Source organism: Marmota flaviventris, chromosome 19 (genome assembly GCF_047511675.1).
Source record: "Marmota flaviventris isolate mMarFla1 chromosome 19, mMarFla1.hap1, whole genome shotgun sequence".
In the NCBI taxonomy this organism is placed as follows: Eukaryota; Metazoa; Chordata; class Mammalia; order Rodentia; family Sciuridae; genus Marmota; species Marmota flaviventris.
Window position 1 is genome coordinate 12,509,620 of NC_092516.1, and position 20,746 is coordinate 12,530,365.

The following is a 20,746-nucleotide window of genomic DNA, read 5'->3' on the forward strand; positions in this document are numbered from 1 at the left end:
CACTAAGGGGAGCTGCTTTGTCACAGACTGAGCGACGAGAGTCAGGCCCCTCCTGAGGTCCCCACCACGGCTCCCCCAGCTCTGAGCGTGTGCAGAGAGCTAAGTGCTCCTCGGGGTCTCGCTCAATCTCTGGGCCACCTGGTGAGTGGGGACCTTTACATCCCCACTGATGGGAGAAGGGACCTGAGGACATGCCCACCCACTGAGACCCAGCACCCCGATGCAAACCCACCCATGTCCTTGACAATAAGCCAGGGATCCTCCAGTATGAGCCCTGGGCCTCTGTCTCGCACCCAAGACCCCTTGACGGGATACGCAGGTCAGTTATTGGAAATTCCAGAGTCTCCCTGCGTTGACCTCCAACCCTGGCTTTCGGGAGCTGAAGTTTTCTCTTTAAAAATAGTTGATTTAAATAAGAAATTTTTTACAAAGTCATTATGCAGGGGTTGAGTCACTCTTTGGTCATCCAACAAGCCTTTATGGGGCGCCTACTGTATGGAGGCCAGCTGGGTGGTGGGGACACAGCCATAAGGGTGAGCTGATGGGGAATATGTTGGGTACAAAGGTGAAGAGAAAGTCACATACCAGAGGGAGCACAGGGTGGGCCAGGAAGTCATTTGTTAAGTCATTTGTTACCAGACAGCTGTGGGACAAGTGCAGGAACAACCCAAAATAAAGACTCCGGTTAGATGTGGGGATGGCAGGCTTTTTAAAAAAAAATATTTTCAGTTGTAAATAGACCCAATACCTTTATTTTACCTGTTTATTTTTACGCAGTGCTGAGGATGGAACCCAGCACCTCGCACATGCTTGGCAAGTGCTCTGCCACTGAGCCCCAGCCCCAGCCCCATGGCGAGCATTTGGACAAGGGGACAGAGGGTGACTGTCTCCAGCTTGGTGGGCCGCGGAGTTTTGTCACGATGAATCCCCCGGCACTGGGGTCACAGCCCTGGGGGGGTCATGGATGACGCACATGGGCGGGGCTTCCCGTGCTCCTGGAAACTTGGCTAATGGACACAGGCCCTGGTTTGTGGACCCCTGCGCCAGACCGCCCGCCAGCTCCCCAGCATGTCAGGGAGTGGCCAGGCCAGCAGACCCAGCATGGTCTCTGCCCACTTAGCTTCTGACCCACCCGCCGTCTTTCTAGGTGTGGCCTTTCCTACATTACCCAAGTGGTTTCTGTCCATCCTGGTACCAGCTTGTGGTCCCCGCAGGGGCTCAGATTTCAGGACCCTGGACAGAGAACTGCGGTGCTGATTCCCAGGACCTATGGCCTCCCTCCCCTGACCCCGACCTGGGCTCCCTCCAGCCTGGGCAGCTGAACCCCACATAGAACATCAGGCTCCTTTCACCGTCCCTCCATGCGTGTGTCGTGCCCGTCCCAATCCCCAGCTGAGGAGCAGCACTGTGAGACGCTGTTCCCACACCGGCCTGCCTGCCCGGGGCCCACCAAGAAGAGACAGGCCACTTGCTCGGTTGTCCAGCACTGTAGCCTCCTCCGCTCCCTGGAGCATGTGGTCACCAGGGCGTCTGTGTTCCTACCGCCCACTTGGCCTTCTCTGCATAATACCTGTGCTGGCTGGCCCCGTCCCCAACCTGCACACCTTCCTCAATCTGAATCAAAAAGGTCAATGACATTGAGTCTCAAGACTCATTGGTTTCAGCCTTTACCCGAGACCTCTGCTTCCCCGAGACACACACACACACACACACACACACACACCAGCATCTTCCCGTGACTGGCCAGGCAAGTCACCAGCTAATGCCTTAATGCCTGCTAATTCTCCAAGATTTCCCAGAGGGAACGCACTCAGGCCCCTCTGCAAATCTGGCTGATCCCGTAGGTCTGGTTGCCCACCAACATCTTGCCTAGATATGTGTCCCCCTACCCCCCGCCGTCATTTGTCTCAGGAGTCCGCCAAATTGTCCTTTTAAAGAGGGAGAGAAAATTTTAACCAACGCGATGATCACAAAATGGGTCTCAGTGAAATATCAGCTTTAGGGTCTCAGGACTGACGGATTGATTCACTCAAGCCATCTAATCGGTCAGCGCTCGCTTGTTGGAAACCTGAAGTGGACCAGGCAGTGGCGAGGAGCTGAGGTCACAGCCACCAACAGGATATTTTAACATCTCCGCCTTGAGGAACGTACTGATTAGGCCATTAAATAATCACATCTTCATGAAACTATTAGGAAGGAAATTTACATGCGTATCATGCCAGAAAATAACATGCATAGAACCTCTTCTCTTCTAAGAGGTCAGAGAGACTTCCCTGGAGAAGCACCTCTGAGCTGAGATTGAACAAAAGGGGAAATTAACTCGAATGAAAAAAATTGGATGCAAGGTGAGGTCTCCAGGCCAAGGAGGCTGTGTGTGCAAAGGTCCTGAGGTAGGAGAGCATAGAACTCAGGCAGCAAATGAAAAGAAGCTACGTGGACAAGGAGTGTTAGGGGGATGATCCAGGAGAATGGGGCTGGTTGCCCGTGTTCAGAGGGCGGCAATGCTGCCCAGACATCCTGCCTCTTCCAAAACAAAGAACTGGGATCTCAATCGGCCATTGTCTTTAATCATTTTTGAGCCTTTGTTTGAAGCTACTAACTCTTTGGATGAAGTTTCCAATGAAGTCCTCGGTGAAGTGGCTCTGGGAGCTGCCCGAGGCCCCAGAGGCCCAGGAGAACTTGGGGCTCCCCCGTATGCAGGTGGAAAACCCCTCATCCATATGACAAATTCTCTTTTAAACCATTTCTGGTTTCCTATCCCCAGGGATCGGCAGATTAGCCCCCGTTGGCCTGTGACCTCTGCTCAGTCTGATCTTTCAAAATTTCTCACCCGCCCTGAGACAAAGAGACGGCCTTGGGAAACTGTGGGGAGTGAATATACGGGCAGGTGGCAGGGGGTGCTGACCTGCCCAGTGTCCCTGGAACCAGGAACCTGTGGCCGTCTGGAGTTTCCAAAGGTGGCCTTGGTGTTTGACTTCCTGTTTGCTGCAGGGCATTTTAACCTTGCTTCCTGGGAGACAGGTGAGTGGACCTGGCAGGCTGCCCGAGGAGGAGGAGGAGGAGGAGGAGGAGGAGGAGGAGGAGGAGACAAGGGTGGAGTCGCTGTCCTCTGTCCTTGGCTCTCCATCCCCCTCCCCCCCACAGGCTGAAATCCCAACGGGCCGACCCTGAAGTTCGGGGGTCAAGATCCTTGCTCTGCAGCCCCCAGCACAGCACAGACCCCGGCCCTGGAGAAGTAGCGACAATGACAGTGACGTGGTAACAGCTGACCTTGTAGCACTCTGGGGGCCCGGCTGCCCAGCCTGCGGGAGACGCCTGTTCTTTTCCCACCCGACATTCGGGACCCTGTTTCTGGTACCTCTCTCTGTGTGAGCTGGGAGGTCTCTTTTGCAAGCAATAGTTGATTCTCTCCTGTTCCGTGAAATCTGCGAGCAGCTCTGAGATGTAGGGGATGTTCCCACCCCCAGTTGTAAAGATGAGGCCGTCACTGAGCATCAGGTCACTGAAATGACCCGTCCCCCGGCCACACAGCCAGTAGATAACGGCACTGGGACCTGAACCAGCCCCTCTGATCTCAAGTCTGCGTCTTCTCAGCCTCTTCAACTTCCAGTGCCTGGATGTCGGTGCATTTGGGACATCCTTGTGGTGAAATTGAAATGGATAAATGATTACTGTGTAGATCCTGGTCATTATAGGAACAAACCCTGGGGGGTGTAATGGGGCAGAAAAATCTGTTTTTAATCATCAATACAGAGGAAGTTGAGCTTATGGATAGAGTTCGGTGTAGTTTAGTGGTCATTTAACACCTGTCCTTCCCAGTTGAATGGACACTGAGCTGACAGTTGTAGGAGCTGATCGAGCAGAGCTGTGCCAGGGCGTTCCCAGCTTAGGGACGTTAGGAACGAGGGACTCCACTCGGGAATGAGGTCCTTGTTCACCTGGGCTGAGCGATTGCTGTGGTCACTCTGGGCTGAACCTGGGGACCCAAAGAGAAATGGGCATAAGGCTGATGGAGCCTGACATGTTCCAGGCCTGAGATGGACATTGGGGGGGACACAGATGAATCAAACCATGTCCTTGTCCTGGGTAGCTTACCCTGGCAGGACTTGAACTCAAGCTAGGGAGACAGGGGGGCAAAATTAAAACCCCCCCGGCTCAGAAGAGGCCTGGCCGGGGCTGCCCACCACAGCCTCCCGCGTTTCCCGCCAGGAATACAGACGCGTCCCTCCAGTCTCCCCCCAGCGCCTGCTGTGGCCTCAGCCCCGCGAGGGACATCCGGGCAGCTCGGACACCACTCTCGCTCCCACTTGGCAGATGAGGAAACCGAGTCTCCGCGAGCCCAAGGCAGCGTTCAAAACACTCAGCAAGAAAGGGACAAAGATCACAAGGAAGGTTCTACAAATCTGTGCCCGAGAAGCTTTGTCGCAGCCGAACCCGGCTCCCCCTCCATGTCCTGCAAAGGGGAACCACACCCCATCAGAGGCTGTCATCGGCTGTCATCTGGGACTGTGGACTTTGGCTAACCAAATGGTCTGCTCACTCGACATGCCCAGTGGCACCTGGGGACAATCCGATTTCAGAGAATTAAAACATAATCACATCGAGTTCCCACGCGCACGCACACAGCTGGAGGGCAGCCCCCTGCGGTGCTGGAGGACCCCTGTGGCCCGCGAGGGCCGGTTCCTGTCCTGTCCCTTACAGCCCTCGGGAGGGAGGCCGGCGGGTGAGGGGTCCTGTTGGTGGACCCTCAGAGGAACCGCCCCTGAGAAGGGCCCCTGTGTGTTGACAGTGAGGCGCGGTGACTTCCAGGTGGCCTGCCATCGTGTTGGGCTCTGAGAAGCCACACGCCAGCCCCTCCAGGCCGGGAGCTTGTTTCTGTGCTGTGTCGCTCTCATCAGCAACGAAAGGGTGAATCCGGTTAAGACGACTGGATTTTGTCACCCAGGTGGCTTTGCTATGTGCTGCCTGCTTGCGTGGAGGGAGGGACTGTCCCCCACCATGTCCCCACATACAAATGCTTTGCATTTGTCCCTCTTGAGCTCCGGGGTCTCATCCAGGTCACAAGGACCTACCCATCTGTCGCCTGCCCCAGCCTACCAGGTCCTCCTTGAGGACAGGGACTTCTGCTGTTGCCGAGGTCTGGTGCAGAGCTGGACATGTCAGAGGACTGGGACGTCCCCTCCCCCAGAGAGCAAAGGGCCCTCCCAACCCTCAGAGTCAGGCGGGAGCTCAGAACGCTCAGAAAGCTCCGGGGAGTCCTGAAGATGGAGTCGGCAGGGCCAGACTGGACGCCACCCCTGGGCCTCACAGAGGAGGTAGCATCGTCCTGCTGGTGACGGGCAGCCACCAAAGGACAGGAAGGGCAAGAGGCGACACCACCAGGCCCGTGTTTTAGAAAGATCCTGCGGCTGCTCGCTGGAGCCCTGGGAGAGGACAGACAGCGCTTCTGTCCACTCACTTTCCCTCGGGTGGCCCACGGTGGCCGTAATGGTGCCCACAGGGTCCGGGAGGAGAGTGGTGTCCAGCCCCCTCTGGACATTTCCCCTGCGTCTTGGCAAAGACTCTGCGAGACTCCGCCCCGTCTGAGCCTGAGTGGCCTCATCTCCAGTCCTTTGGCTCTTGCCTCCTGCAGAGAGCCGTGAACTTGACCTTTCTTCACTGCCCTCTGGAATCCCCAGCTTCGTTCGTTATTTTTCCAGTTGGCAAGAAGAGGGCGGCGAGGCTTGTGAATACACCAGCCGGGGAACATCTAGGGGAGAGCCGCAGGGGTCTCTGTCGCCCCGGCCCTGAACAACCCTCCAGGGGACCAAGGGGTCCACTACCTGGAGTAGGTGTGGGGAAGAGAGGTGGCGGCTGGGATCGGAGGGGAGCCCAGGAGGAGGCGCGAGCCCTGGACAGAGGTGCCACCTGTGCATGTTCTCATGAGTACCCTGACCCGCCGGATCATGGTCCCAGATCTCCCCCAGGTCACTGGGCAAAGACATAGAGAAGCCCACTCCTGGCAGAGAGGCCAGACGGGCAAAGGCACGGTACGGAAGTGAGTGAAGTGGTTGGTAGCACACCCGCCCTTGGAGCCCGTCAATCCTTAGAGCTGAGGGGTGGGCGCAGGGGTAAGCCTGCACAACCAACTGTGCTCCACCAGGCACTTGTTAAGAATGACAGTGTTAGTTGATCACCTGCTATGTGCCAGGTCCTGCAGGGAGAGAGGGAATTGGACTCCATGCCTGCTCTTCCCAGGACTCTGAGGGGCTCCTGGGAGGTGCTGTCCGAGGTGCTGCTCCTCCCACCCACAGGGAAACTCCTGGTGCAGGTAGTAGGCAGGTGGACGCCAGCTGCAGCTGCCCCCCTCCCAGGCCCAAGAGAAGATCGTGTGCCCCACCCCCACCCTGCTCAACCCTTGAGAACGCATCATTTCACCAAAATGTATCTTTCCGAAAGCAAAGTGAGGCTTGGAGTGAGCAATTCCACACCTAGGAATGTAATCATGCAGAAATCTAGCACACCCATCCACGGAAGCACAGATCTGCAAGCCCGCGCCTTGAGGTGTTGTCTGTAAGAGGAAAGAAACGGAGACAACCTAGGTGTCCATCGCTGGGGGATCGACTGTGCCGACTCCACAGGATTCTGTGCAGCCGTTAAAAGGGCGACATCTGCCTGTGTGTTGATTATTCAGGACGGCAAGACATATCATTATGTCATCACGAATGCACATTTCTGTTTATGTAATTTTAAAATGGATATAAACATAGAAGCATGGACTTCATAGGTTATCATAGGGCTAAGTGGACTGATGGATTCAAAGTGCTTGGAATTCTGTCCGGCGCCACACAGTAGCATAGTCAGACGCTCTTGTGGATGTTGCTATCGCTGGTGTTTAGTTCTTAATTTGGCCGTATCTAAGCTTTCCTGATGACTTTAAAAGCTTAGGAAAGACTGACAATTAGCCTCTGCACCATCCTTTCTGTACACGTGGATTCTTCATAGAAAAAGCTTCCTACTCCTATGGGGCATGCCATTTTTCCTGTGATGACACATCCCTCCACGGATCCATACCTGGGGCCACAACTCATCTTGAATTGCTGAGGACCATCCAATTTTCAAATTCTGTGACAACCTGGGAAAATCAGGACACTGGAGCCTTTGATGACCTGGAGGATTTAGAAAGTATGCAGACTAGCAATTGTTAACTGCTTTTCATGTATACTTGGGGCAGAGAGGGGGAATCCCATATGTGTGGTATATCAGATTGGAATACTATTCAGCCCTGAAAAGGAAACCATACATGCTACAACATGGATGCAATTTGAGGACATTCTCCTAGGCAAGACAAGCCATGCACAAAAAGACAAATCCTGCAGAGCTAAGCAAAGTCCCCAGGGTAGTCAAAATCATCGAGATAGAACGCAGAACCATAGTTGCCGGGGGCCCAGAAAGGGAGGAGTGGAGAGTCATTGTTTAATGGGTGTCTAGCCTCCGTGTGCCAAAACAAAAAGACCTCTGGGCGTGGGTGGCACATACAGCAAGCCCGTTCCAGATACCACTGAACCCGTGCCTACAGATGGTTAGGGTGGACATTTTTACATGTTATTTTGCCACAATGAAAAATTGGGGGGAAAAATAGTACATCAGATACCTTGAGTGTTGTTGCTCAGGGTGAAGCTAAAGAGGTGTTCAAATCCAAGATGCACGTGAAATACCCTGTGGATGGAGAGGTGCTAGAGGAGGAGGCCGGGAGGTCCCTTCTGAGGTACCCCTACCCCTCCCGGTCTCAGCCTGCCCCCCCAACCCCATCCTGCACCCATCACACGATCTCTGCCCCAGAATGGCCAGTGCACTGCAGTCCCCAGGGCTAACCCCAGGGCTCTGTGGGGCCACACGTGTCCGGCCGTGCCGGGGACTGAAGTCCTGAATCCCAACGTTCACAGACGTCCTGCGCCTGGCTTTGGCTGGGCCCTGCGTCCTCGCCATCAGGGACATGCCTCTGGGAGGGCTCTTCTTAGCACTCTGCACTGAGGAAGGTTCTGGATCTCTAGAGGGCTGGGCAGGAGGGGCCTGGGAAGTGCAGCCAGCTCTGGGCCGAGCTCCTTCCTCGTGGAGGCTGACGGGCCTCCTCCTCTCCTCCTCCTGTCACCTGCTGCCAGCAGACAGGCCTCACTTTGCTGTGACCCTGAACTGCAGAAGCCTGGGCTCCTAGCTGCTCCGGGGACCCCAGAGCTGTGCCCTCCTTCTTGTATGTCTCCATTCCCAAAGCTGCTAGCTGATGGTGACATGGCCACCAGGAGCCAGCTTCTCGCTCTGACAAGGCCCCTTCCCTGGGGCTCTTCCCACTCTGCGCTCTACAGGACGTCCCCTGGGTCTTACACCCAGAAAACCCTCCAAGTTCAAGTCAAGTTGGGCCTTTGCACGGCTTCCCCTGGTTCACGACGTCCTGAGCATCTGACATTCAAGATGGCAATAATTCCATTAAGTCACAGCTAACGTTGACCCAGGGCTTCCTCTCCGCCAGGTGCTACGGCCCAGGTCTTAGGAGCATGATTTTGTATGACACTCCCAACACTCCTCATGGCTCATGCAGATGAAAGTAACTTGCTCTGAGTCTCGGTTTTCCTGGGGAGCAGAAGAAGATGGAACTTGATAGGGAGCAGTGCTTCTTGTACTTGAAAGAGCGCCCACAGCATCCGGGAATCTCACTGAAAAGCAGAGTGGAGCTCATGGGTGGGGCCTGAGACATTAAAGCCGCTGGTCTGCAGACCCGGCTGTGACCCGGGAGGCCTGAGTGCTCCGGAGCCTTACTCCCGCACGTGGGGTGGAACTCATGCATCCACTCACGCATCCTTTCTCTGTCACTTGCAGAAGGTGTCCCACTGCAAAGGACACCCGCTATGACACTGAGTGTGAGGTTCCCATCCCGGTCTGCCCTTTCCCCCACAGAAGGCTTCTCTGAGTCTCAGCCACCCAGTCTGTCAAATGAGAATGAAATACACAGTGTGTCGCAGGTACAACCAGACACAGCAAGAGTGTGTCGCCAGGCCTAGGACACGGTGGACATTCGACAAATGGCTTATTTGATTACTCGCACAGTCACCCAGTTCAGCTGACATTCCCGTGTGCTTCCCGGTTGGATTCTTTTAGCATTTATTTATTTATCACTTACTTCAGCAACGATTTCCCCGGGCTCTCAGGGTTGCAGGGATGGGTCCCCATTACGCTGGGGACAGAGGAACTGGCGTGAAACACCACGACTTCTAATCCGATCCACCAATGTTAGAAGGAAACTGATCAAGTGATGGGTCCCAGGAATGAGCCCTGGGAGCCTCTTTGGCACCAGGAGGAGCGAGAAGGGGGAGTGGAGGAGAGGGCAAGGGACTGGAACCGGGTAAAATGTCAACAGATCGGGAGCTGCTAATTATCCAGAGAGAACTAAATATTATGCAGGCAATTATCGACAGGCGTCTGAAAGCAGCGCAGGGGAACTTGGTCCCCAGCCCAACTCCGTGTCCTTTTGGAGAAGGGCTGGGAGGCGCATTCAGAGCAGGCTCCTTACCCCCAGGGGGAGCAGGTAGCAGGGGTCCCCCGGCCCCACCAGACCAGCCAATCCAGCAAGGTCCCGGCCGGGCCCACAGTGCTTGGCTTTGAAAGGGGGCTTTATCCACGACTCCAGGCCTGGAGCCCGCGGCCCCTCCCGTCCCCCTCCCTCCCTCCCCCGAGATGTCATCTTTTGAGACGATTTCATGTGGAAGCATCGCTAAGTAAATTCGCTAAATGCCTATTCATCCCCGTCAGATGGGGACTCGGTGAAGCGGTAAATGTGAAAATAGCCCCAGCTCAGGCCTGAAAGGCGCTTTCCGGGGTTGCCAAATGGAGCTGCGGCGGCGCCTGACCCCCGGAGGCAGGGAGGCTTCGCGAGAGGGGGCCCCCCGAGCCCTGCCGGCCCCTCAGTCCTCCCACCGAGAGGCCCTGTTTATTATTCCGACCGCCGGGGACCCATTCAGAGGTTAACTTGTCCCGTATTCATCAGGACGACAATAATGAACTGTCGCAGAGAGTGACGAGGGGGTTGGTAAATAGGGGCTGCCGAGGCTGAGACGCAGAGGGGGCCTCTTTGTGGCTGGGAAAGAGACATTGTTGGATTTTTTTTTTTTTTTTTTTTTCAACATGGGTTGATTTAGTGGCCTCTTCTCCCAGGCGCTCCTTCAAGACCCTGTCCTTTGGCCAGCGACAGGTACCCGGACGCAGGCACCGCGGGGCTCCCCCAGGCGGGCACGGGCGCTGGTTCAGGCCAGGGGCGCAGCGGTCCCTGTGCGGCATCTGGGGTCCTCCTGCGCGTCCCCGTGGGGTGCTCCTGCGCGTCCCGGGTGCTCCCGCGTCGCCACCGCACAGCCCAGCTCCGCTCTGCGCCCCTGGGACGGAGCCACCTCTGCGCAGACCCGCGGGGCTCTCCTGGCGCCCGAGAACGGTGGCTGGCCATGGGTGTTTATTTCGGTCACGGGATGGGACACCGGCGACAGGCTTATTTTCACTGCGACAGCGCCTAACTGCTCCGCGCCACCCACCCCTGCCGGAATTAGGAGTTGGTCAACACGCGGCGTCCAATGAGAGCGCAGAGGCTCCGAGTGGCGAGACTGCGGAGTCACGGGGAGGGGCAGGAGGGGGCCTGGGCGCACGGAGCGGGGCAGGGTGCACAGTGTGCACGTATGGTGCGCCTACTGTGTGCCCTTCCAAGGCACCCGGTTGTTCACTCCGTGTGTATGGGGGAAGGGCCCACTATGTGCATGTTGAAATCAGCCGCCACCCAGAGAGGCTCAGGAGCTGCTCCCTGGACCCAGCCGGCTGAGCCACACGGCTGGGCTCTCTTTCCAGATCCTTCTGTTTCTGGAGCCTGGGCATCACTTTCTAAAGCGCTGTCAAGCTTCTGCAAAGTCTAGCCTCCCGTTCCTTGTTCCTTGTCACCGCCTACACCGCCTCTCCCCGGGTCTGAGACAATGGTTAACCCCTTCCTTCTAAGTAAAACTCGAGCCCAGAGCCCGCTGATGAAGGGGCTGTCACATCAGCGCCGTTTACCTGTTTGGGTTTATTCAGCGGAAGAGGCGACTGCGTCTCTGGCAGATGGAGACCTGTGTGACTGCCTTTTAAAATACTGTCACAGCTGTATGCACAAGCTGATTAGCTGTGACTACACTGCTGGTGCCGAGATTGATGGCGATAAATTTGGGATAACAATGCCGGGAACCGAGGCATCCGTTTGTACGGCACAGCGGAGGGTTTGAAAGCTCCCTCCTCCCGTAGCCCCGTGGTGACGCGGTCTCCACACCCGTCACCAGGTGTCAGTCCAAACGCAACTCGTGTCCATTCGTTCCTTCATTCATTCAACAAACACTGAAGTAGCTCCTACTGTGCGCCAGCGATAAACAATGACCAGGGGCTATCCTTGGGGGTGCTCACCTTGTATGGTTAGCAAGCTCAGAGTATCCAGATGGTGACAGAATGTGGGGGGGGGGGGGAGGGGCGGATGCTACTTGAGGTCAAGTGACCAGAAGAGGCCTCCCTGAAGAGGTGACATTTGGAAAACCTGGTTGAAAAGAGCAGGCAGCACTGGGAAGATAACACGGCCAAATTTCCCAGGGACAGCGAATGCAAAGGTCCTGAGGCTGCCCTGTGTTTAGCACCAGGCTACACACTGATGGTTGCCAAGCCCCCAGGGCTGAGACCTGGAGATCTCTAAAACGTGTCACACGCAATGACGGACTGTCCTCAGGGGTTCCCAGGACAGTGGAGTGCATGGGACAGAGCTGCCCAGACAGGCATTTCAATGCAGGGGTAGGGTTGTCAAGAGAGCGCCCTACCAGGCTGGTGATTGGGGAAGGCGGGACGAGCTGGGTGACACACAGCGAGACTGTGGATTCTGTGGCCCAGAAGGGAGCCAAGACCCAAAGTCTCCATAGTCCCCCGCACCCGGGGTCCCTGACTTTCCTCTCTGTTTATTTCCACAGGACGAATGACCAGTTGGTGGCATTTCTCTCCCGGTACCGAGATATGAATTTCCTGAAGTCACATGGCCGGGACAATGCAAGGTAGCACATGGTCCCCTCCCCCTGTGCAAAGCAGAAAGGGGAAACCTGATCATTTGGGGGCTTCCTTCGAGGCTGGTCCTGATGTTGAGATAAGTTGAGGCTGGGGTGGGGGGAGGCCATGTTCATCTTCGGGCAAGATGTGAAGTGGCCCCTCCTGTCAGCCAAGGGACACAGAGAAATGGAAATGTGCCTCCTGTCACAACCCTTTTCTCCCCTAAGCATTTTCCTGCGTCGTGGTCTCCGATGGCAACCCTTTGAGTAGGTTCAGTCCCATTTTGTCCACGGGAAGACTGAGGCCCCAGATCATTCGGTCAATCGGCCAGTTATTCACCAATATTTACCAAGTGCCTACTGTGTGCCAGGCACACACTGTGCTAGCCCTGAAGGAGACCAACAGCTGACTCTCGAGGGATCTACTGTCTGCGGGAGAGAGCCCCGCACCAGCTGGAGCTGAACCCAGAGGTCTGACTCCCAGCCCCATGTCCTCTCCGCTGCCTTCCGCTGCTGATACCCAAGAAGTCAGCAGGGATTGGAGGCACCAGAGCCCCAACCTGGATCCCTTACCCCCTCTCTCAGTTAAAAGGAGCAATGTCCAAAAGACAGCTCTGTGTGGCAGACCGGCTAGAACTGACACAGTCTTGAGCGCCCCCTGTAGGAGAAATCTGAGTTCTGCCGTTGAACTCATCATACGTGGCAAGTCAGGGTCCTGGTAGCTTGTTAATTGGCTGTTTGACCCTTTTGGTGTTTCCGTTTGCTTTGTTTTAATTCAGGTGTTTCATTTGAAAATTTACAGCGCTATTTAGAGACCACCATATAGCCAGACAGGGGATGCACGCCTGTAATCCCAGAGACAGGGGAGGCCGAGGCAGGAGGATCATGGGTTTGAGGCCAGCCACAGTCATTTAAGGAGGGCCTAAGAAACTCAGCAAGACCCCGTTTCAAAATTAAAAAATAATAAGAAAAAGAGAAAAAAAAAAGAAAGACATCAAAATTTCCCATGAAGATCCAGATTTCCAGCTAGTCTTGAAGACCCCGAAGGTCCCTAACACTGTGCCTGAATTTTCTCAGGTAGGTGTTCCTGAGATCTAGACGAGGCCCATCCTCATCAAACCACCACGGTCCCCACCTGTCTCCCTGCCCAGCCTGGCCCTGCAAGGCCGCCATCTCTGCTTCAGATCTGCTCCTGCTAGTGCGGCATCGTTTGGCTGGTCCTGTGACTCAGTTTACCTGGTTATCCCAAGGGCGGGATGAAAGTGAGCAATGACCTCCACGCCCCACGGCGGCAGGACATTGTTCCAAACTCCTGCGCTGTCTCCTTGTCCTCGGCGTGAACTTCGATCGCATTCAGCCCACCGTGTGCCCCTTCTCCCTGGCTGCTCATCCCTGCCTCCAGAGCCCCCAGACTCAAAGGTGCTCCGTCGGCCTCTAGCTTACAGGTCCCTAGCTGCTCAGGCCCCTGGGGGTGGAGAGGCTGGGCACAGAATGATAGCCACTGTGTCCCGTGTGCCGACTAGGCTCCCTCACTCTGGGCCCCTTCACCCATTCATTCCTGATTTCATTCTAGGCCACGGTGAGAGTCATCACCCTCACTGTCAGGAAATGAAGGGGGAGCTCTGGGAGCTGACAGGATCGTCCCTAAGGTCACCCGGCTGGTTGAAGGATAGAATGTGAACCCAGGTCTTTCTGGTCCAAAGGTAGAGCGAGGGGCCGTTCCACAGAGGAGGGCGGTTACAGAAGTAGCCCCAGAACTGGTGTCCCCTCCCTTAGGTACAGAACGAAAACCCTTCCTCCTGTCCATGCAGCTTGGGGTGCACAGTCCGGGCCAATGAAGTAGCCTCGTGGGCAGGAGCCCATTCTAAGTTGACCAATTCGTGTCTAAATTACATCCCCCATGATACTGTTGCTGTGGCCCAGTTGGTATTCATTCCCTGTGAGCACTGTCTGCCAGCTCCTCTGCTAGGAACTGGGTTAAAATCACAGGCTTTAAGGTTCCCCTTTCTCTGTTGGGAATCTGATCCAGTATGTCCTCGCTGTGTTGCACTGGACAAGTGACTTAACCTGTCTGAACCCGTTCCCTTACCTGGAAAAAGAATATCCATAGGCCTATACCTATAGGGTTGGGGAGACTAAGTGAGATGTGGCCTGCAAAGCATTTGGCACAGTAAATACCAATGATGATGATGGTGGTGATGGTGGTGATGATGGTGGTGATAATGGTGATGGTGGTGATGGTGGTGATAATGGTGATGGCAGTAATGGTGGTGACGATGATGATGGTGATGATAATGGTGGTGATGGTGGTGATGGTGATGATAATGGTGTTGGTGATGGTGATGGTGATGGTGGTGATGGTGGTGATGATGGGGATGGTGGTGGTGATGATGACAATGATGCTGGTGGTGATGGTGATGGTGGTGATGATGGTGTTGGTGATGGTGGTGTTGTTGATGGTGGTGGTGATGGTGGTGATGATGGTGATGGTGATGATGATGATGGTGATGGTGATGGTGATGGTGGTGATGGTGATGGTGATGGTGATGATGGTGGTGATGGTGATGGTGATGGTGGTGGTGGTGGTGGTGATAGTGGTGGTGATGGTGGTGATGGTGGTGATGATGGTGATGATGGTGATGGTGATGATGTGATGATGGTGGTGATCGTGGTGATCGTGGTGATGTTGGTGATGATGGTGGTGATGGTGATGGTGGTGATGTTGGTGGTGGTGGTGGTGGTGATGGTGATGATGGTGATGATGGTGGTGGTCATGATGGTGGTGGTGATAGTGGTGGTGGTGATGGTGGTGGTGATGGTGATGATGGTGGTGTTGTTGATGGTGGTGGTGATGGTGGTGATGGTGGTGATGGTGATGGTGGTGGTGATGGTGGTGGTGATGGTGGTGATGGTGGTGGTGATGGTGATGGTGGTGATGATGGTGGTGATGGTGATGGTGATGGTGGTGATGGTGGTGGTGATGATGATAATGATGATGATAGTGGTGGCAATGTCAAGGGTGATGTCATTGTCGTGATAAGTACAGAACTAAAATGTTTCTGGGAGACAGAAAGGAGGGTTATACACCAGAATTGTGCCTGAGGGGTGAGTTGTCCTGTGTGACAGCTGCACGTCAGCAGTTGACAGTTGGTACCCAGATGGCAGGGGGCAGGGTGAGATGTGGCTGGTACCTGCCTCCAAACCCCAGGAGCCCAGAGCCCTTGGGACAGAGTAGCTCACAAGTCCCCCTCGTGCCCCTGAGGCCTGCTGGGGTCCCCGCCTTACCTGAATGAGGCAGGAGGTTAGTAGTAACTCAATAGCGAAGTGCACCAAGAGCTGTCCTCTGCCTTTCTCCTCTCCGCCAGGCCCTCACTTTCTGCATCAACAAGGTGCCCCAGCCTGACTTCCCTCACCTCTCCCAAGGGTGCAGAGCTGGGCCCTACTGGTGTGTGTTAGGAAGAACTATTTGGTGGAAAATGACAAAAACCCAGTTCAAACTTGCTTTTGGGTAAAGAAAGTTATTAAACCAGGTAACTGAAACACTGGTCTTTCTTCAGGTATGGCTGAATCAAGCCGTTGAGACAACACCCTCCACCCCAGACTCTCTGTTGGTTTTTGTTTTCTTCTGTGTTTGTCTAATTTTCTGGCTCTGGGTAGTGACTACTGCCAGCTAAATAAGTCACCTCATTTCACAGATAAGGAAACTGAGACTCAGAGAGATGAAGTGATTTGATTGAGTTCACTCAGCTCAGTCAGGGCTGGGACCTGGGCCCAGGGTGTTCACAGAAGCCAAACTCATCCTTCCCATTAGTGAAGCCCCTTTGAGCCCCAGCCCTACCTTCCTCGACAGCTGTGTGATTTTAAGGCAGCCGCTGTGCTTCTCTGAGCTTTATTTTCTCTCTCTAATAAACAAAGGAGTTGGAGGGGTGGTCTGCAAAGCCCCTCCCTGTTCTAAGAGTCTGTGCTTCTGGCACAGTCCTTGTGGAGGAAACGATGCAGCCAGAGAGCTTGAAAGACAGAAAGATGGAGGGGCACAGAGGCAGGCAGGGAGATGCGGAGGAGGCCACGGGGTGCCTCTGCTTTTCTTTCCGCCCAGCGCCTAATGGCAGCCTTGACCTTCTGTCCTCTTCCCCAGCCTTCAGCAGCCAATTTGGACTCCAGCCCCTGCTGCGAGGAGCCGGCGAGAGGCCACTAGTGTTTTAATAGCTGCCAAATTGGTCCTGACGGTTCCTGTAATTAGGTGAAGGGAGTGTTGTGCGCACGGCTTCTCTTTGCTTTTCTCCAAAAAAATAAAGCGGCCTCTGCTCGGGAGCATCAGGGAAGTTCTCCAAGGCTCTGCAGGCGCCACGTCTGAGCGAGTGGGACAGGTCCCCTCTGGGGGTTGGAAAGGAAGATTCACACACTGGGCACAACATGGCCTCCCCGGGGACACGTCCTGCCGGGCTCCGGGGAATCTCTCCACCTCCGTCAGGGCCCCGCGTTCATCCCTGGAACACAGCGTGGGTGGCGGGGCTGCATGGGACCCAGACAGCAACCCAGACTGGGGTTGGCCCCCCAAGGCCACCGAGCTGGGGGCTTGTGAGTGCCCTCCCTCACTCCAGCCCCACCTGGAGCTGTGGCTCCATTTTGGAAAGGACAGGGCTGTGGGGACAACAGCTCTACCTGCTCAGGTCCCGTGGCTGGTGAGTGGCAGGCGGGGACGGAACGTGGTTCAGTGAACCTGGCTCAGCTCGACCTGAGGGCCTGGGTTCTCTTGTCACCCTGCCAGGCCCCAGGGGCTCCGCAGTCTGAAGGTCGCGGTGTGGGGACCAGGACAGGGCAGGAGCCCACCAATCGAAGACGGGTCTTTCTCTTTTTTTCCTAGAACCAGCATTTCCCAAACTGTGTTCAGGGCGGGCCGGTGACATCTGGAATTCCTTGGGATCATTTATAAGTGGGTGGACTGTGGAAATTAGATATTGGTCTTATAGGCGTCAACAAAAGTTTATCCGATCATCCCATCGGGCCTGTGGTCTCAGGAATACTATGCTAGATGACACTCAAAGTTAAGAAACAGCCACTGAACGTTGGCCTCGAGAACACAGGAAGGGCTTTCCCACAGACAGTGCGTAAGGACAAGCCTGGAAGTGAAGGCAGGCTCTGAAGCAGGTTGTTGGGATCGGGGTGCCAGCTCTGTGCACTCACTGGGAGTGTGACTTGGGTAAGTCACGTCACTACTGTGTCTCAGTTTCCTCATCTGAAAAAATTTTCTCATGGGAATGATGCTAATAGTGCCGACCCTGTGAAGTTAACTACAGGAATTAACTGGGAACAGTTAGTGTGCGTGGGGAGCTGATGGTGGTGAGGGCGATGGTGGTGAGGGTGATGATGGTGGAGAGGGTGATGTTGGTGGTGGTGATGGTAATGATGCTGGTGATGGTGATGATGTTGGTGGTGATCGTGATGTTGATAGTGGAGATTATGGTGATAATGATGATGTTGATGGTGGTGATGGTGATAGTGATGATGTTGATGATAGTGATGGTGATGATGATGGTGATGATGCTGATGATGTTGGTGGTGGTGATAATGGTGATGGTGGTGGTGGTGATGATGTTGATGATGTTGGTGATAGTGATGATGATGATGGTGATGGTGATGATAATGGTGATGGTGATGGTGGTGGTGGTGATGGTGGTAATGATGGTGATGGTGATGGTGGTGGTGGTGCTGATGGTGATGGTGATGATGATGTTGGTGATGGTGATGATAGTGGTGATGGTGATGGTGGTGGTGATGGTGGTGATGGTGATGAGGTTGATGGTGATGATGGTGGTGATGAGGTTGATGATGGTGATGGTGGTGATGATGGTGGTGATGGTGATGATGGTGATGGTGGTGATGATGTTAGTGGTGGTGATAATGGTGATGGTGGTGGTGGTGATGATGTTGATGATGTTGGTGATAGTGATGATGATGATGGTGATGGTGGTGATGGTGGTGATGAGGTTGATGGTGGCGATGGTGGTGATGAGGTTGATGATGGTGATGATGGTGATGGTGATGGTGATGGTGGTGATGGTGGTGATGAGGTTGATGGTGATGATGGTGGTGATGAGGTTGATGATGGTGATGATGGTGATGGTGGTGATGATGGTGGTGATGGTGGTGATGAGGTTGATGGTGGCGATGGTGGTGCGGAAGAGATGAGAAGAATCACAAGGATGATGGACAAGTGACTCTAAGCCTTAGAGAAGCAACTGGCACCCTCCGTGTGAGGAGGCTAGACAGGGAGGAAGTGACGAGAGGCCCCAGCCCTGGTGGCAAAAGGAAGTATTTCCCTCTTCTCCAGCCTGGACTCTGCCCCTGGAGCCAGCACTGCCCCAGAGGGCACCAGAGTGACCCTGGCCTCAGCAACAGCTCCCCTTCTCTGACACGGAACTCATCCTCAAGCCCAAATCTCCCTCCATGTGTAAACAGCCAGTGTTTAACCAGAGCTGGAGAGTCTGTGGCAGCCTGGCCGGGGGCCCTGCCGGCAGACGTGCTGTCAGGAGGCCGAGTCCAGCTCCCCTCTGGGGGACGGGCCCTCTCCCAGCCTAGCTGCAGCACCAGGACTGACGGGCAGGTCATTCATGACTCTTCCCCAGGAGGGAGAGCAGGTTGGTTTCTCTTCTGCTTCCCGTAAACCCAAGCAGCACATTAATGGTCCTCACTTGTCTATTTCCGTCTGATTGTGGCCCGAGCCACAGTGGAGCTCAGCACCCCCTCACTGCATACCTCTTGCCCTGGCCTCGGCTGGTGCCGTGAGGTCCCCTTTGGGACTTTTTAACCCCCAGATGATGTGATGTGCACAGAAGTTGGACAACAGACCCATAAGAAACCATCTCCCAGCGTCATCCCCGACAAGTAGGTGTAGTCATTTCTCCTCTGCATTTTTCTTATGTCCTGAGCCTTCTAGGAAGGACATGCGTCACTGGGGCCAGGACTCGGGCCCCCGGCTCCACATGTCCACTCTGGCTTCTTTTCTTCCCACCAAGCGGGCTCTCTCTGCACAGCGCAGCAGCAGAAGGTCTCCTGGGTGGCGGGGACTGTCTGAAGCCCCCTGCAGTAATGGACCTTTCAGTCCCCACTACAGGCCTCTCATGGCCTGCAGTGCTTCTCATGTCCATCTCAGGTGTGGACGCTGAGTCTGGAGAGATTGAACAGCACACAGAGGGCAGGTGGGGAAGCAGGTCTGAGCCCAGGTGGTCGGGCGCTGGAGTCTGGTTCTTATAACCCCTGGGCAGTGTGATCAGCCAGGTGTTCTGTGGAGCTTCCCTCTGTGTCCAGGGGTGGCCACCCATGTTCTGTTACTATAATAAAATACCCGAGGCAGGGTATATGTGAAGAAAGAGGTTTATTAGCTCAGAGTGTTAGAGGCTAAAAGTCCAAACAGCATCATCCCAGATCCAACAAGGGTTTCACGGCAGATGGCAGTTCAATCCCTTCTGAGGGCCCGACCCCACCTTGACTTATTAAGGTTTGAATCCTATCCTTGCCACTGACTGGCTGTGTGATCTTGGGAAGATTACTTAACCTCTCTGTCTCTGTTCTTTCATTTGTAAAATGAATCCTCGTGGGCTGAAGTGAAGACTGAATAAGAGAATATACATTGAGTGGGATGTAGTCTGCGTTCAAGAAACGATAACTGTTAGTATTTACGTTTTTTTCTCCCCCTAGAAGGGAGAGAAGGGCAGGGATGATTCCCACCTGATCCTCAGCCACATTCTCAGCACACAAACCAGGGCCTGGAACATCCAAGATGCTCTCCAGAGCTGCGGACAGTGTGGCTATCCCAAGTCCCTGGGCTCTTCTAGCTGCTGCAGAGCAGAGGCGTGACAGGTGACTCCACCCTGGTCAGGAGGGCACAGCCACCCTGAGCCTGGGAGGGCCCCTTGGAGCTGCCAAGCTCAGAACCCAGTGAGCTGGGTCCTTGCAGGCCATGACACTGGTCACCTCCTCCCCTGCCACAACGGTGGGTGTTGCTAAAACAGTTGGGGGAAACGGGGTCCCGGGCCTTGGGCGCTGTCCTTGGTGCTGAAGTCCTTCTGCTTTCCTGGACACAGCTTCTCTTTAGCCGGGGGGTGCCCGACCCACCTGTCTACCAAACCCCAGAAGAGAGGCAGAGGTTAAGACTCCCACTTGGTGCAGGAGCACGGGAGGGCCCGGGGGTCCACGGAGCGCTCACCTGCGCTGGGCGACCCGCCGAGCCCCACCCCACCATCCCCGCCCCATAGTCTCATTACGACCTTCGCACCTGACCTTGGGGTGGGCCCATCGCAGTCACCCCTCTCTACATGAGATCCTGAAGCAGCTCACAGCTAAGGGCACCGAGGTCAGCAGCCCGGGAGTCCCTGGTTACAGTGGTGTCCCTATTCATGTCACTGGCTGATTTCCTACCTTGTGCTTCTTTATGCTTCATTCTGTGACTTTATTTTTTTTCTTCACCAAAATGCGTAGGCTGTGCTGGTGCTGAGGGAGGAAGGAGGGTTCAGTGTCAGATCACTGGACAGGAAAACAGGAGGATAGGAGACTTTCCCCTAGGCGGTGTGACTGTGTCTCTCATCCGTTCTCCCTGGGGCTCGGGTTTGGTTTGGTTTTCATTTGTAGAATTAGTCGCGTTGGTTGGTGGCTGCGTTGGTTTCCATCGCTGTGACACGATCTGA

At 55.0% G+C, this 20,746-nt stretch overlaps 1 protein-coding gene across 1 annotated transcript in view; it reads left to right on the plus strand.

Annotated features, from left to right (window-relative positions):
• Xylt1 (xylosyltransferase 1) overlaps positions 1-20,746 on the plus strand; it is a 241,212-nt gene that overhangs the window by 187,670 nt on the left and 32,796 nt on the right. Inside the window, exon 6 of the mRNA XM_071605760.1 lies at positions 11,991-12,071. Coding sequence (XP_071461861.1) covers positions 11,991-12,071 — 81 coding nt within the window. The remainder of the gene's footprint in view (positions 1-11,990; positions 12,072-20,746) is intronic.